Here is a 17,448-nt window from a genome sequence, read left to right on the forward strand (position 1 = left end):
TTTAACCCTGGAGATAAGCCTTGATAGGTTGGCGGTAATTGGTGATCAGGCACGCTGACCGCCCACAGGAAGCCGAAGAAGTGTCCCATTGTCTAGCAACGAGACGCGAAGCTTATAGCGCCTGTGCGCCAGAGGAATCCGGAAGCATGACGATCGGGGAGAACAGGCGACCGTTTCTCGCAGTGCCAGTGCGGAGACAGCGCCTGCCACAGATTATTCCCCACAACAGCATATTCATGTAAGATCTGTTTTTTTAAGAATCTCTGGAATTATCAATGATTTTACAATCGTAAAGAGCCACTGATTTCTAAGACCCGTGTGATACTACCCATGGTGTGCCCAATCAGTGATATTTATTTTTTAAATCAAGTATTTTTATGAAGAGTGTTTGAAACAATACAGAGAAAAAACACATTCCTACTATAGCAGTTATCTCTACGCTCTAACACTAGTACATAATCTAAAAGCAAAACATTGTATATTATGATACCATCATCATGGTGCAACAATACAACAATATGGTCTTATACATCCATTTACCAACCTTATAGGAGAAAATAATCACAGTTTTATCATGATATGGTGCTCAGTACCAACAAGCATAGTGTGTTGGAGGCAGCACTTGGCCTGAACAGGGGTGCAGTCAGCATGAATTGAGACTGATAGGGATCCCCTAGGGAGAAAGGCCCCCGTCCCCCAGACAAAAACCAGGTGCGATGTTTCTTTTTACAAATGCAGGACAAAATGTGTCTGTTGTATCCCCCGGCTACCCATATCTTAAGGGAAGAGCACTCGGTCTAGATCGAAATCTTCCATCAGCGACCTTACTGCATATCTCAATTTCGCCCATCTAGACCAATCTTTGAAGTATTTAGGCATATTATTATGGGACTGGTAAGTAAATCATTCATGCCTACAGCTTAATTAACCAGGTTTACCCAATTGACAAAGTGGGGAACCTCCCGGGTTATCCATGTTCTGGCGATGGTGACCTTGGCCAGAGCAAGGAGATTCGTAACATATCTGGTTGAGCTCCTGTTTAGCAGAAGGTCCAGGCCCAGTGCAAACACACAAGTAATGGTGAACAGTATTGGGACAGTGATACCTGGTTTGCATATGTCCCACATCCCCTCCGACCAGAAGTCCCCAACCACAGGACAGCTCCAAAGCAGATGCCAAAAGGTAGCAGAGACATCACCATATTTTGGGCAAACAGAGTTATTTCTAGCACCCATCCAGAGCAGCCTGCTTGGGGAGTAGTATACGTGATGCAATATGTACAGCTGCACTTGTTTGTATCTAGTGCAGGTGGTGGCCCCCCTAGCACTATCCAGCATATATCTCCAGTCTTTGTCATCGAAGGGATCTAAATCCATCTTTCATCCCATTCTTAGACAACCCAAATCATCAGTAGCAAGAAGGGAATGGACATTAGAATAGAGTATAGAATTGGCCTTAGCTAAGTCCACCTTATTGAGGAGTGAGCAGACTAGGGCTGGGCCAAAGGTAACAAAGTGAGCAACCAGAGCATGGAACAATTGTAGGTAATTGCAGATGCAGAAAAGACAGTTCGGGAAGGGAAAGTCCACCTGTAGCTGCTCAAATGATTTGAAGATGCTATTTGAATGCAGTTGAGCAAAGAAAGTGACACCCGCATCACAAAAGCGGGGAAACTGGCATAATTTACATAGCTCAGGGAGAGAAGAATTAACCCATATCAGGGTGTCAAGATCTACACCCATGCCGCCCAATACCCCCTGCATTATGTTCCTAGAAACCTGTGTGCCCAATAGAGCCTGAATGGGGGGCCTACAGAATCCCATCCACCTGTCAAGGAAGCCCATAAAAGTCAGTCATTGGGGAGTCCCAAATCCATCCCCACAGGTTCGCCAGCTGCACAACAAAATAGTAAGCTCTGAAGTCTGGGCTAGACCTCCCATGACTCAAGATGTTTGTTCATTTTGGAAACGAGCCACCCCAGGAGATGTACAGGGGAATGATGTAGATGGTATAAAAATTTGCATTGAAGGATCATTTTAATTAAATTAACTCTGTCCGACATGAACAGGAGCAGTTTCGTCCACGTTGAAAGATAGCTGATCACAGGGTCAATGTTAAGTGGTATATAATCAGCTTATAAATTTGTGACCCAAATCCACAGTTACTTAAATTTAAGTGCCCATTGCTGTGGATTGGAGGTGACAGGAGCCTTGGAAGTCCCCCATGGATGGGAAACATACTAGATTTGGACCAGTTTATCCTCAGGCCAGAGAATCTACCAGACTCATCCACAAGCCGCAACAGCGCAATCTTGTCAGCCCCGTTCCCTGGCCTGAGGCCACAAATCCTAGGGTACACCCGAATCAGGCTTGCCAAGAGTTCTATAGCAATAGCAAGCAGGGAAAGGGGGCACCCCTGCCCAGGTGGAAGGGTGTGGTAATGTGGGCACTGAGTATAGTAACCGTGTCCAAGACAAGAACCTGGGACTGATTCGAAATTTCTTCATTTCTTCCCAGAAATATTCCCACTCTATGGATTCAAACACCTTGGTTTTATCCAAGGATACAATCATGGCCCTGTCCCCATGTCCTCCCGGCATTTGTAGGTGGGTAAACAATCATCTAAGATTTATGACTGTGGATTTTCCTGGTATAAAGAGAGTCTAGTCTGGGTGGATCAGCTGGTCAATGACCTTGTTCAGGCGCAAAATCATCACTTTAGCCAGTATTTTGACGTTCGCTGTCATAAGATAGTCCGATAGGACTCAGGCAGCAGTGGGTGCTTACCGGCTTAGGAATGACAACTATCAGTGCCTCTGACATCGACACCTGGCAGGGAAAAGATGCAATTGCCGCCTCAAGCTCCTCCACAGTGATGGGAGCCTCAGGGCACTCTACATCATCTAGGGCAAGCCTAGGGAGGCACACCTGAGCCAAGTAGCCAAGCAGATGTGGCGTAGAGTAGTTTGCCCTGAAAGTGAACAAGTCACTATAATAGGTACAGAAAACAAAGGCAATCTGCTCTGTTTGAAAGTGAGTGGTGCCCGAGCAGTCGGAGATGGTAGAGACAGTGGTGTTTTGCAATTCTGTCATTGCCAGATATGCCATAAGACTCCCCTTTTTGTCCCCTTGTGCATACACAGCATGCCTGGAGAAGAGGAGCCGGCGGCTGGGCTTATCTAATAGATGGTCGGCCGATGTCTTCTGCGCATTCAGCCAGCTTACATGATCAGCAGGCAAGTGGAGGAATAGGTCCACTTCAGGTCCCAGCAGGTCTGTTCTAATCTAGATTCCTCCTCCCTAGAAAACCTCTTACGGCCCTCCACTCGGTTATCAAGGGTAACCCAGAGGAGAGCCTTAAAGACGTCACAGAGGACAGGGAGCCTAACTGTGTTGATGTTCAGTGAAAAGAACCCCTCCTAGTCCGCCACCAGGTCACTTCCCACCCTCTAAGGTGAGCCAAAAAGGCTTAAGTTTCCAGTTCAGGTAAGGGCAACAACCAGTTGCATAGGGGAGTGATCAGATATACCCCTGGGAAGGTAACCCACCTCTTGAACCAGGGGGGCCAGTCCATGGGAAAACATAGCTAGGTCTATTCGGGAAAGGGTATGTGTCATAGCCAATACTCAGCTCAGAGGTGCGGAGTCTAATGAGGCAGACGGTTTTTGCCAGGGACCCCAGCAAGGTGGTATGGAATTTGCAGAATCTGCTCTACAGGTCGCGATCCTCTGAGTGAGTGCCAGATGAGACCAGTAGAGAGAACCCATAGGCTGGGGAAAAAAAACGTGATGGTCCAATTGAGACTGGAAAAGGCCAAATGGCCTGAAGTGGCTGCCCGAAATTTGGAGCGCTGGAGGGCGGCGGAAGTAGAGACCACTTGAAAAACAACTGGAGAGTCTGCTGGAACACAGGGAGCGATAGTCTGCGGGAGATATGGAGATCACTGTGGATAGCTGCAGAGTTGCTGGAGGTAAGGATCGATAGTCTGCGGTCCAAGGAGCAGGAGAGCAAATGGAGCCACGTCTGAGTGTTGGAGTGACCTGACTCAAAGAACAGGTGCCTTCAATATACTGATGGATAATTAGTCTCCTAATGAATGGGAGGAGGAGGTGATAAAAGGCAAAAGCAGACTGGCGTGTCAGCGGGAGCCGGCATGAGGCTCAGGGAGTGTGGGCAGATGAGTATGCCTGATCCCAGGTCTGCAGGTCCAACGTGTGTGTCACAACCACGAGGATGGAGATGGTGACGGGAAGTCTAAACACCTCTGGTTTTCACCAGGGACCCCAGCAAGGAAGTATGGACTCCGCTGCAAGAGGCGTGCAGGTCACAGCCCTCAGTATCAGTTTAGCTGGAGATGTGACCAGTGAGGCAGCGGCGATGGTGCGCCAGAATACGGATGGAGGCCTGGATGAAGCAATGCACTCAAAGGATAGTCAGCAGAACTGAGTCAAAACCAGAAAGACAGTCACAGCCACATCAGAGGCAGGAGAATGGTCAGGAAGCCAAATTAGAAAAAGGATATCACTCTAAGCCAAATTCAGGAGCCAAAGGGAAAGTCAGGAACAAGCCGGGGTCAGAATCCAAATGAGCATACAGGAAACACAAACGCTGGAGCAAGGCTAAACACTCTGGCACTCTAATGGTGTCAGAGTGATCTTTAAATAGAGGGAAGTACTCCTTGATTGCTGCTACGGTTTTCGGTGGTAAGAACGCAACCAACCAATAAGCAGGGAAAGAGTGTCTCTTGTCGCTATGTGACGGAATGCAATGCTCTGCGCATGCGTGCAGATCAGGACCGAAGAAGTCTTGTTGCTATGCAACGGAATGCGATGCTCTGCGCATGTGTGTGAATCAGGAGTGAAGAATATGCCATCGCTATGCAACAGTACGTGCGTATCACAAGGGGGCAGGCGTCCATCTAGAAGTAGAAGCAGGACGGTGCCTGATAGTGTGGCAGTATGGTGGGACAGAGAAGGGCAGGAGAAATGTGGTTGTGATGGAAACTGCACCCTCCAAATATCTATCAGTCCCATGTCAGCTATCAACTTGGCAAAGGGGGAAGAGCCCTTCCCTAGACATCTCCCACCACCTGTCAAGGCCGACATCGATAACTGTATTAAATGCCCTCATGCACACTACCAGAGTATGTGGAAATATGGCAATAAATTTGGAGGCCTTCTTGTGCACTTCAGAGTTAGGTGTGGGGATATAAATGGCTAGGAACGTAACAGGGGAGTTATCTATCAGGGTTCAGAGAAATACATACCGTTATGGGTCCAATTGTACCTGTTCTAATATCTAACACAAATCTCAGATTTTTCATCACCAATTTTGACATCCCCTGCGAATGAGATGAATGCACATGATAGCCCACTCTACCCAGGACTGTCACGAATTGGGTCTTAGTCCTGTTTATACCACTCGGCAGTACCAAATCCCCTACATTTCCCTTTTGGTCGAAGGCAGCATTCTATCCTGGGACAAGTGTGACTTCTGTCTGCAGTACTGAAGGCTGCCATCTTGGGTGAGACATTTGCTTAACATCCTATTGAGTCTGAACACCTGATCTCATCCACCAATTGCCTTCCTCTGCGGACTATAAGAGTCTCCTCCTATTTCCAGTGCAACACTTTCCTAGTTCCAGACTCCCACAGTTGCTGCTTCAATCCTGTCTGCTGTATACAGATCTCAACCATCATCCTTCATGTGAATTCAGCTTCACCCTGTGTGCTGTTCTATGGATTTCTACCATTAACTCTCTGAGTGAGTTCGGCTTCATCGTGTATGCTGTTATATGGACTTTTACCATTAACCCTCTGAGTGAGTTCAGATTCATTGTGTATGCTTTGGTTATTTATTCCTTATTCCCATTGGAGTGGGGGGACAGCAGTTCCTCACCGCACTGTAGTAAGTCTGGTTTTTTTCTGTCGAGCATAGCGATGACGGCAGTGGGACAGAGTGATCAGTTTGGGCTCCAATTGTAAAGTCACAGTCAGTGCGCAGCCCTCGCCACCTCTATACGTTGTTGGGAAACACAGGCAGCCTGGAGTCCTCAACAGTGAATTGTGTAATTGACGCTGCCACTAGGAAGTGGGCAGGATGCGGAAGAATTGCATGCTCTCTCGGATTACAGGAGACCTACCCAGAATTCGGGAGTCTCCTGGATATTTTAGGAGAGTGGGCAAGTATGACTTATATAGCAAATCATCATCAGCTATTCATAGCGGTTACATTTGCAAAATAAACCATAGGGTCTATCACCAAACACTAAGAAAGTGGGTTTACCTTTCAATGAATAAAAGGAACCTGGTTATTTTTGACCAGGATGGTCAAGGGTTTTCATGGAAAGGTTACATTTATGTTTGCAGGCTCTTAAACATGTCATCCAGTGACCTAAAGGAAACCTAAGACCACAAAAGCTCATTAGAGCAGTTGATGACAGACCTTTGTTATGCAATGTCTGTCTGCATTCCCTGGAATGAAATGCAATGGAGGATATTGCATTATCCATTAAGTGCTAACAGGACAAGATTCTCTTACTACTTTTCTCTAATGAGTTTTCCTGTTACAAACCACCATGGCTGTTACCAAAGTAATTTACATTTCTCCAAAGCATGGGAGATATTCTTTCTGTGGATATCTTCTGTTATTCCTCATTAATGCAATGCATCTGTTAACTTTAACACCCTTTGCATTTGAACCCTCCATTCATACATTTTTAGAATGTAAATTTGCCATGTATCAGTTATTTTTTTTTCTCAAAAGATATATTTTTGCTTTTGGTCTTATCTGTCAGGTAAAGAAAAAAAGGTCCTGTTACCATAGAGAACTATACAAGGCCTATGTATACTATTTGGTGAGCATGAAAAATTAGCAGTACTCGCATATGACCCCTCAAAGCTCAGAGAAAGCATTTGTTACATTTTCCTCATCCCCCCTTTATTGTATTACATTGCTTTTGAAGGACTGCAACCTAAAAGCGTTAAGTCAATTTGCCTCCCTCCATTGTTGAGACAGAACCCACTGTGGAATTTACTAAGCGACTTTTATGAGGACTATAGCAAAGTCAAAGCACAATTAGGATCATTCACTGTCCATTAATAAGTATAACTCATTTAGGGGCCTGTTTATTATAATTATTTTTCATTAAACTCCCCCAAAATGGCCATTTTTGGGGGACTGACGCATATAGCTTTCCATTTTTTACATACAATACATAGCAGTCTCATAGATGTTGTCGAAGTCAGATAATTGGATATGGTCATTTCAAATTAATATCTATCAATTCGATTGTCTATGTCTGAAATTATGCGAATAGCACGCTACGGCGTGGAGGAGTGTAATCAACCACAACACGTGCAAACACTTATACATGCATATACATAAACTCATACACTTGTAATTAGCTCATATTAAAATTAGTTGCAACAGTTATTTGTAATGAAATGTAGCAGAGTTTATGGTTAAACACTATAATGTTATGTACACGTTAGTGAGATCTAAGGTTCAGGTTACAGGAAACATATCATGTCTGGTATCATTCTAATCCCCTATTTATCCGCAGACGTCTGGTTCAATCTCCTAAAGGATCGCACCTTGCGTATGCTAGATATGGAGTATAGGGAATAAATGATCATGAATGGTATTGTGTGTGTAATGTAAATAGACCAGTTTGAACTAGTTTTTGGTGGGAAGATCAGTATTCATCTCCTGGAGAGCTGACCCCCACCCTTTGAGGGCATCATTTGAACTGGCCAATGACCTACATTACACTGGACCTTCCTAAAATCTGAATCTATGGAAACATGCCAAATCATCTGTATTGTTTTCACTGTATCACTGACAGTATATAAGCAGGGGTCCTGGGACCAGCAGACAGTCTCTTTGACCACAGACTTCAGCAGGACTGAATGACTGTATGCTGGATCCAGGGCGCATGCAAACGTAATGGCTGTACTTATTTTATTTGAATTGTTACTCTGCTGCTTTTGGCTATTAAATCGCATTGTGCTTTGGAACCACATAACGAAGTGGACAATCGTTATTGGATAGCGACTAGACATACATAGCAATGTCAATGGGAACTGCTATGTACTGCAATTTAGTATTAAAAACGCTTTTACACATACAGTAATGTACCGTATGTGTAAATTTTCAGGTCTGCTGTATGAGGAGAGCATTGTGGTTCCCTCACCGCATCTTACTGCTTACTCTGCAATAGTGACCATAAAAAAGATAGGAGAGGGGTCTTCACAGGAACAGCAGTGTTTTGTGACTGCTGTTCCTGTTTAAGTTTTTTTTTAATAAATACATACCATCTTTCAATCCTTATCTTTACGATAAGGATTGAAAAGTATCATGTTAAAAATGACCTCTATAATAAATATGCACTTTAGTGTTCTCACTAACAAACATAACAAAATGCAATGCATTTTAGGAATACTTATTCACAGGGGGGTATTCAATTGTCGGCGGGATTGCCGAAAATCCCGCGGTCCACGCACGATTACCAATATTACGGTAATCGTGCACGGAAAAACCGTTAATACGGTTACAGGGAGCTGCGAGCTGAAATCCAGCGAGAGATTACCGTATTAACGGTAATATTTTTTGAGCACGGGATATTCGCCGGTCCCGCCGACAATTGAATATGCCCCACAGTGTTGGAATATTCAAATTGCTGACATGTAACCTAGCAAATACACTTCAATAAGGGGAATTCAGTTCGGCCAGCGTTATTCATATTACCATTGATACAGTAAGGTTAACCCTGACTTTGCCATGAGCAGACACCAACGTTAAAGATTACCGTACTAACTATAATTATGCGCACTACTACCGTAGTTACGGTAATAGTGCGCGTATTTATAGTTAGTACGATAATAGCCACGTTGCTTTCGGCAGTAACGTAGCCAATTGAATATGTCCCAATGTGTCCTGTTTTTAAGACTTCTCTTGGATTAATTAATGCCCGAAAAACGCCTCAGAAGTGAAGTAGCTTCACGGAAATATTTGCAGCAGCCCCGCCTCCCAGTATACCATGTGACTACAGCAGTCACATGACCTGGTGATGTCAGGCGGTCCTTTCGATGAAGTAGATCTAGCTTTATCATGCGTGCATTGTCATTTTAAACAAAATCATATTATTATTTTAATAAAATTTGTATATTATTAAAAAACCCTCAAACTGTTGAGGGGGCGGCAAAGGGTTGGGGCTAGTTTAGAGTTTATACGACAGGCAAAACCGTCCATTAGAGCAGGACCTAACAGAGAGACAGTAAACGTTAGTAAGTGACAATCCAATCATCTTCTACTCTACAGAGATGGCCTCACGAGCAGTAAAGATTAGGAGTACCAATAGGGCCGAGAAGCAAGTTGAATTTCCATTGGTTAATTCTGATGACTGATATATAAACTTATGTCTGATTGGATAGACGTCCGACTATTTAAAGGCGTTGCAGCCTTACACGCGCTCTCTTTTACTCCAGCTTCAGCAGGAGAGCCTCTATACGGCGTTGTCTCTAGTGAGTTTTGGGTATTTATAAACTGGGGAAATGTAGTAGTAGCAGCTATAGAGCAACGTTCGTTGCACGCATGTGGAGCGGTGGTTAGCGGGTACACCTTGAGATGGCGAGTCCCGTGCACAGTCTCTTAGGCCACGGGCCTTGATAAACGCGCGTACAGATGATGTGCTCGGGGATACAATACACAATGACGGCGAGTGAAGGGCTGTTTCAAAGTAAAGTTTTTCAATGCGTCGCAGGTCTGGTATTTTGAATTTGTATGCTAGAGAATCGTAATTAAATGATCGGTGGGATCGGACATAAAATACTTACGTTATCCGATTGCGTCTAATTAGGAAGTGATCGCTTTAATCGTAAATATTTAAATTTTTTATCGCGCAGTGTTTGAGACGAACCCGCTTTTTCGTGTTATCTAAACCTGACGACGTCTAATCTGTAATTATTTTGTGCTAACTAATTTGTCGCTACGTTATCTTGCCTGTATGTCTGCATCCTTTGCTTTCCAAATCATTTGAAACTTGACGTAATTCTAATATAAGCCATTTTCATCAGTGGTAAAGGATACTAACTAATCAAATAAATGCTAATGGATGTACATTTAGAAATTTAGTGTTAACACCATGGGTATTAACATATAATTCTGTTTGCAGATTCCCCATCGTAGCTTTAAAGGGGTCACAATGTCCGGAGGTCTTGACGTCCTGCAAATGAAGGAGGAAGATGTCCTTAAATTCCTGGCAGCAGGAACTCACCTGGGTGGCACCAACCTTGATTTCCAAATGGAGCAGTATATTTATAAGAGGAAAAGTGATGGTCAGTATAGTTGTGCTAGTTTGCTGTTTGACTTATCCATTGTCCCCCATAGGAAGCTATTTACAAATAAAGTTAATGTAACTGCACACTGTAAAATGTCAGCTGCTGCTTTGAATTTAATTCCCCCTGCCTTAAACTGTAAATTGTCTGGATCATTCAAAGCCCACTTTCTCAAGGTCCTTTAGTTCAGTAATGGGTAACCTAATCTACTTGAAGGGCTACATGTGTGGAACTCCAACCTTCAGATGGGCTAGACATTACTGGTAACTTTAAGCTCATGTGGCTCACGCCAAATGCCCCCTCAGTGCTCCTCCACCTTTAATTACTTTTTTTTTTTATAGCTGGGGCTGTAGAGGGAGAACAGTGCAGGGCATACTGCAGTCCCTTCTGTGTTGTGCAGAGTTCACATGACCCTAAAGTCTGCTTCTCAAGTTCTTATTCTTTGCTTAGTTAAAGCAGAGAATAAGACAGGTTTTGAGCAGTAAACTGGGTGTTGCAGTTTAAAAAAAAATATTGCCTGGTGACTAGTTTAGTTGATTTTACAGCAAGTAGTTTAATCTCTAGATTCAATACCTTTAAAGATCCTATTTTCCAATGCTGGTATAAACATGCACATTAACTTTTTTTCAGTATTTAGCTGCAGTATAGTAGATCAAATTGCATCCAAAATAATTAAAAGTAGCTTGATTTTATGTTTTTAAATTTGGTCTTTCTACATGTGTACAAGACTTGCAACAAAATATAGAAGGACATTACTTGTATTTTTAAGGAGCTTGATTTTAAGCATAGACATACTGGGTGTAGAAAAATCTGTATGGTGGTTAACATGACACTTACTGCATATGAGACAGCTTAATGAAAATCATTTATTTGTTTTTAGGCATTTATATTATAAACCTGAAGCGCACATGGGAGAAACTGCTACTGGCTGCACGTGCCATTGTAGCCATTGAAAATCCAGCTGACGTGTGTGTGATTTCCTCCAGGAATACTGGCCAGGTACTGTTAGGTGCTGTCCTGTGTAACTGGAATCCAATGTCATGCAAAGTGATGCCAGTAGTTAATATTGAAGAAAAAAATGTATTGACTTTGTATATAGTTTTTCTTACATTAGAGCATGAAGCCTTAATCTCTAGACCACTAAAAGCATCTGTCTGAAGAGGGATATTTGTGTTTAACTTTCCTCTCTTTGATAATAGGTGGTAACTCCTGTGGTTTAGTATTAGTGTATTTTCTGCTTGTATAGTGCTGCAGTGAAGTGATTATATCATATACCCTGTTTCTGGTGCTCTGTATATGTTCAGGGTGTTTAAGGCTCCCACCCCTCCAATTGCTAGTTTAACTTTTTTTTAAGACCCTCCAGCTTTGTGCTGCTTTTTGTCAACTAACACTGAAGAATATACTCTTACATTTTTAAGTCATGCGTAGCATATATTTAAGCGTTATGAATGTTTCACTAACTGACAATATTCTTTGTATAACTGGTATTTCATATTTGATGTCATGATGCACACTGTTAAAGCTTGAAGTTGAAGACATCTGTCTTATGAACTTGCAAGTGTCGGAAGTGTGCCAAAGTAACTGCATGGCAGGATTTTTAGCAATCAGTCTTGTTCAGTGATTGGTTTGTTAACCTTTTGTGCCACATTCTGCCTTCTTGGTTTCCAGATGTCAAACTTTATAACAAGGACCCAGTCTACTTTGTCTGGCTATGTAATCTCTAGGTCTAACTGGTGCATTTCTAAACAATGTATAAGGCAACTGTTTGAATTTCTTATTTCCAGCGAGCTGTCCTGAAGTTTGCTTCTGCATGTGGAGCCACCCCAATTGCTGGCCGCTTCACTCCTGGTACTTTCACCAACCAGATTCAGGCTGCTTTCCGTGAGCCACGCCTATTGGTTGTGAGTGATCCTCGTGCTGATCATCAGCCTCTTACCGAGGCTTCTTATGTCAACATTCCCACAATTGCCCTCTGTAATACAGATTCACCTCTGCGTTATGTGGATATTGCCATCCCCTGTAACAACAAGGTAAGATGGATACGAGTTTGCAGTCTTGCAGGTGCATGTATGATGTAGAAATTAATGGATTCTAACTTGAATGTGAATTCAATCCTCTTTTTAGATTTAAATTTACATCGGTTCATAAGACTTTAAAATCATCGCTGCTTTTTGTTAGAAAAGCAATACTGAGTCAAATTAGGAGTAAGGTGAAACTTAATACAGGATGGTGGTATTATCCAGTATAAAAGTAGATCTGTTTTTATTAAATGCTTCCAATAGGATGCAGCAGAAACAGGTTTGCATATAATTTTTATATGGGTAAAATATGAAGGAAAGTGGAATTTTCTTTACCAATCTAAATCTTTACTAAACTGAATATATTAAATATACTTTATAGCTAAACCAAACCATAAATCAGTAAATTAATCTAATAGGTTGAATTTGATGGACCGGTGTTTTTTGTTTTTGTTTTTTTTTTTCCCAACCTCTAACTATGTGAATGCACTCTATTTGTATGTGGTTATATTTGGTAACCATTAAGAAGTTTATTGGACTTTTCTTCAGTTAGAGCTTAGAGGGTAGGCTTAACACTGGCCGATCAACTCTGGGTGTAGAAATTGGGCTACATTAAAATGGCAGGTTTTTTTGCAAACACCGCAAGGGACCTTTTGGCTTGTATATTACTACTTGCTACATAGAGGACTGCATTCTAGTGCTAAACATTGCTGCTTTCTTAAATTAATTTTGCTTTACATTTAATCTATTCCTAACTCAATGCTCAGGTTTCTGACCACCTTGATGTAATGTGACAAATTATAATTCCCTTCATTAATTAGCTTGGGGGGGTGGAGGTGGTGACCAGGTCAGTTTTAAATGTTAATCAAATTCTGCTGAGGGAAAGAGGTTTGGTGAAATAACTTCAATGGAGATGTTAATTAACCAGTTACAAAAGCCTTCTTGACTGAGCCATTGGAAGAATGTTCACCCCTTTGCACCAGCAATATACATGAGCTATCTTTACAAAGTGCAGTTTTATAGTCTTTCAACCAGTGCCTGCTACTTTATTCACCCACTACTGACTGTCATTGCTGAGGTCTGCTAGACCCTCCATGGATCTTTTGTATTCAGTTCTTACTGCTCATCACTCTATCCAGTGGGTTTATACTGGGCAAGTACCTGAATGTCCAGCATTTGTGGCACACAATTTGTTACTGTGGACAACAGACTATAGGAGGGGCTTGTGGAAGGATGAAGAACATGAGTTGTCTAAAGGTTTTGGAGATAACATGCTGTGGGGTTTCTTGTTATATTTTTAGATGTGATAATGTGTACTTCTATAATCAAGTTTTCATACCAAAAACGAGTTTGGGTTATCCTTAAATATCTGTCACTGACAGTCTGCTCAAAATTCCCTATGGAATTTATTTGTTTAAAGACGTGACTAGTCATTGAGCAAAATGCTTAATGTGATGTAAACTATAGGTAGCATTATAACTGGCACTCCTTGAATATTCTGATGCTGTCACGAAATGACTAAATGTAGCCAAAGTTGAGACCCAACTGTCAAGCAAGACTCTAGTAATGCCAAATGCATGATTTTTTAATTTATACTGCAACTCTATTTAGAAGTAGCTCTTGTATTTTATTGCTGTACCAATGCATACTGTATGTCGTGGTTATTAAATCTGAATTTCTTTAGGGTGCCCATTCAGTTGGTCTTATGTGGTGGATGTTGGCCCGTGAAGTTCTGCGCATGAGAGGCACAATCTCACGTGAGCATCCATGGGAGGTCATGCCTGATCTTTATTTCTATCGGGACCCAGAAGAGGTTAGTGTGTATGCAGTAAAACATGATTGTATTTTTTTTTTTTAAATTGAAATGTGTAGGTTTAATTGCCATGTAGGGAAGTGTACATGATTAAAACCTGCATGTTTTAGAGCTCTTGTACAATAAAACACGTGCTCCTATGTACAGGATTTGCTTTGTTCAAAAGGTTAGTAAAGTTTGTGGCATTCTACAGTTTGTATGACTTGGTGATGTAAGATGCAGACATCAGACTTGCTTTTGACTTGGTCTCTTGTAATTAGTGGTAATGGGGTATATTTACTTCAATTTACAGGATTTATTTTTTATGTCTTTTAGACATGTAGTATTGTGGGTATCCCTAAATATTTTGTACTGTGTAAGCTTACCAAAATATCAGTCTAGTACTGTTCAGTCACATGCAATGTAGTAAAATGGGATGATGCCTAACGGCAGAAAAATGTCACTTCAAACTATGGATAATGGGGAAGTTGTATCCAGGGATATGTACACCATAACTTTCCCTGGCAGTGCAAGACTAGCTATAGAAATTATTTTCCCACCATTAGGTGGCCCCATCTTTGGATTTTGGGCCATGTAGCAGTGTACTCATTTAGTTGTCAATATTGTGAATTTGAAGGCTTATTTTTTTTATTGCTAGAGGGTAATAAAAAGGAGTCTTTAATGCTATGTTATGTAACCAGTGTTTGCTTTCTACAGATTGAGAAAGAAGAACAGGCTGCTGCTGAGAAGGCTACTACAAAGGAAGAATACCAGGGTGAATGGACTGCACCTGTCCCAGATTTCCCTCCACCTGAAGTTGCTGATTGGTCAGAAGGGGTGCAGGTCCCATCTGTACCCATTCAACCCTTTGCTGCTGGTATGTAGTCCATTATTTTAATTGATCACATTGCTCTGAAGTCTTTCGGTAGACATCTTAAACTTGGTCATTCTCCTTTCAGAACGCCCAGATCTTCCAGCAGCTGCTAAAGTTCCAGGTACGTGGTGGTTGAAAAGTTTGCAATCCCCCCAAATCTGTTATAGTTGGACCCTTTATTTTGTAATGAAAATTGACTTGTCTGCTGGGGAACATGTTACAAATGAACTGCGTAGTTGCATAAAACGGGAGCTGAAGACGTGGTGTATGACTTTCTATATATTCCAATTTATTGATAAGTAAGCTAGGGTTATATGAAAATAGAAAGTAGAGTTTTTTTTCTTTTAAAACCTAAAGTCAGTGGGATTTTCCAGTATACCTGTTGTATGCAAAAATGCTTCCCTTCTAAAAGGCAAATCTTTTATATACTTTAACTTTCCATTTGGAGAAGGAAAGTGTGGAATTGCCTTTCTAAACATATGAAATCCTAGAACACTGACAAAGGGGCATATTCAGTTAGCTTTCCGGTTCGCGGGATCACGCCGGAACGGCCTGCGAAGTCAATTCATGGTACTGCAATAGCGTGGATTTTCGTTCACAGCCCATAGGGTTGCGTACAAAAATCTGCGTTATTGCAGTACCGGCATTACCGGAAAGCTAATTGAATATGCCCCAAAGTGTGTTAAATATACTTTATAGCTTTGTTATGATTATTGAAATGGATACATTCACTCTGTAATTCTTTGTAACAATATTCTTCTGAGAATTGTCCAAGGTAGGGTTTTCTTGCACACTGTTAGAGCTTGGAGATGAGGCTAACACTGGCCAATGAACTCTGAGTGTAGAAAGTGTGCTACATTAACATGGCAGATTTTTCGCTAACGCCACAAGGAGCCATTTGGCTCCAATGACTGGAGTTTGATAGTACTTCTTGCCACATCCTTTAAGGGAATGGAAAACTTTTTTTTTTTTTGTTATACGACTATCCTGGGAGTTTGGTGTAACTACTTTGAGTTAGTTATGTAGTAAGATATTGCTGCTCTGCTAGCCTTGCATGGGAAACTCAGGAATGGCAGCTATCCCAAAGACAACTGTTAATAAAATGCACATACGTCCTCTCCCCATATGTAGGGAAAAAGCTGGTGCGAAAAGACTTTGTCCAAGCACAAACTATTTACGATCCACAGAATCCCTCATTTTTTACTCATAGTACAGAGGACAAAATAAATAATTGTGGCTAAACAAATCCCTTGCTGCCTCAAACACTCTGACCTTTCACACCACACTTGTGTTTATGGCACTAAATGAACAGACCTGGTATTCTAGACGCCCCTTCTCCACCCAACCAATTGAAAGTATTGGATTTTATAATCTTTTGATTGACAGACCTGTTCATTTAGAGTCTCTTGTACTTTTGGTTTAATACATAACTGAAGAATATGTCCACACTTGTGATCCTTTGACTTGAATAGGAGGCTTGGATATAGAGTGCAAACAAATGCTTTGTGCAGTAAGAAAAAGCAGTTTGTGCTTGGAAAAGAATGCTTTTATTAAAATTGTAGTATTACAGAATTTTTTAACCCTTTTTTTTTTTTGTAAAAGGTTTTTAAATTTTACTATGTTGGATATAATGGACAACGCTTTTTTGGTACCCAGTTGTCCTTGAACCCCCAATGGTGTCCCAGTCTGTTTTTAACAGTGCTGGTCTGGTTAAATTGGGCCCAGGGCTGGGACTGGTAGATTAAAGCAAAAGCATGACATGAGTTACCAGATATATGGGTGCAAATCAGATTGTAAGTGGTGGGAAGCTATACAATTTGGTTTAACCAACAAACTGCAAAACCATGAAGTTTGGTCTGGACAAGAAACATTCTGAAAATACCATATTTTTCCATTTTCTTCTGAATATGCATACATTTAGGGAAAGCTGTACTTATAATAACTTTGTTCTGTGTTTCTTCCACTTTAGTAGCAGAAGACTGGAGCTCCCAGCCAGCTAGCACTGATGATTGGTCTGCTGCTCCAACTGCTCAGGCCTCAGAGTGGGTGGGAACAACTACTGAATGGTCTTAGAACTTCTTGGTGTCACTTGTTTTCAAAGTTCATTCTGGACATTGACATAAAAAATCATTTAATATTTGATTTCAGTGACTGGTTTTTATTTCCCTTTCATGCTAACAAAGGTGCTTTAAACTGCGGATGAATAGGGGCATATTCAATTGTCGGCGGAAATTCCGAAAATCTTGCGCTCTGCGCACTATTACCGTTACGGTAATAGTGCGCGGAAAAAACGTTTTTACGGTATTCTTGATGGATTTCAGTGCTGTGAGCTGAAATCCAGTAATAACAGTAGTAGTAGTTTTAACGCTGCGGAAACCAGCGACAATTGAATATGCCCCATAGTGTATTTTAAAGAACTTCACCCAAA

At 41.7% G+C, this 17,448-nt stretch overlaps 1 protein-coding gene and 2 non-coding genes across 4 annotated transcripts; all 3 read left to right on the forward strand.

The window, feature by feature from the left end:
- Positions 1-9,416: 9,416 nt before the first annotated feature.
- Positions 9,417-17,162, forward strand: RPSA (ribosomal protein SA). 2 transcript variants are annotated; one of them, XM_075182721.1, is made up of 8 exons: positions 9,417-9,523; positions 10,174-10,336; positions 11,217-11,335; positions 12,121-12,366; positions 14,039-14,167; positions 14,864-15,023; positions 15,106-15,141; positions 16,990-17,162. In XM_075182721.1, the coding sequence occupies exons 2-8, from the start codon at positions 10,204-10,206 to the stop codon at positions 17,091-17,093; spliced, it is 927 nt and encodes a 308-aa protein (XP_075038822.1). In that variant the 5' UTR covers positions 9,417-9,523; positions 10,174-10,203; the 3' UTR covers positions 17,094-17,162. The 2 variants fall into 2 exon arrangements, with proteins under 2 accessions (XP_075038822.1, XP_075038821.1); XM_075182720.1 differs by lacking the exon at positions 9,417-9,523 and adding an exon at positions 9,618-9,716.
- On the forward strand, positions 11,842-11,986 carry LOC142100527 (small nucleolar RNA SNORA62/SNORA6 family). The gene has a single exon (XR_012678829.1). It is a non-coding gene; the product is annotated as a small nucleolar RNA SNORA62/SNORA6 family (small nucleolar RNA).
- Positions 15,806-15,962, forward strand: LOC142100526 (small nucleolar RNA SNORA62/SNORA6 family). Its single transcript, XR_012678828.1, has one exon. It is a non-coding gene; the product is annotated as a small nucleolar RNA SNORA62/SNORA6 family (small nucleolar RNA).
- Positions 17,163-17,448: the final 286 nt, after the last annotated feature.

The sequence above is a fragment of the Mixophyes fleayi genome, chromosome 8 (assembly GCF_038048845.1).
Source record: "Mixophyes fleayi isolate aMixFle1 chromosome 8, aMixFle1.hap1, whole genome shotgun sequence".
Classification (NCBI taxonomy): domain Eukaryota; kingdom Metazoa; phylum Chordata; class Amphibia; order Anura; family Limnodynastidae; genus Mixophyes; species Mixophyes fleayi.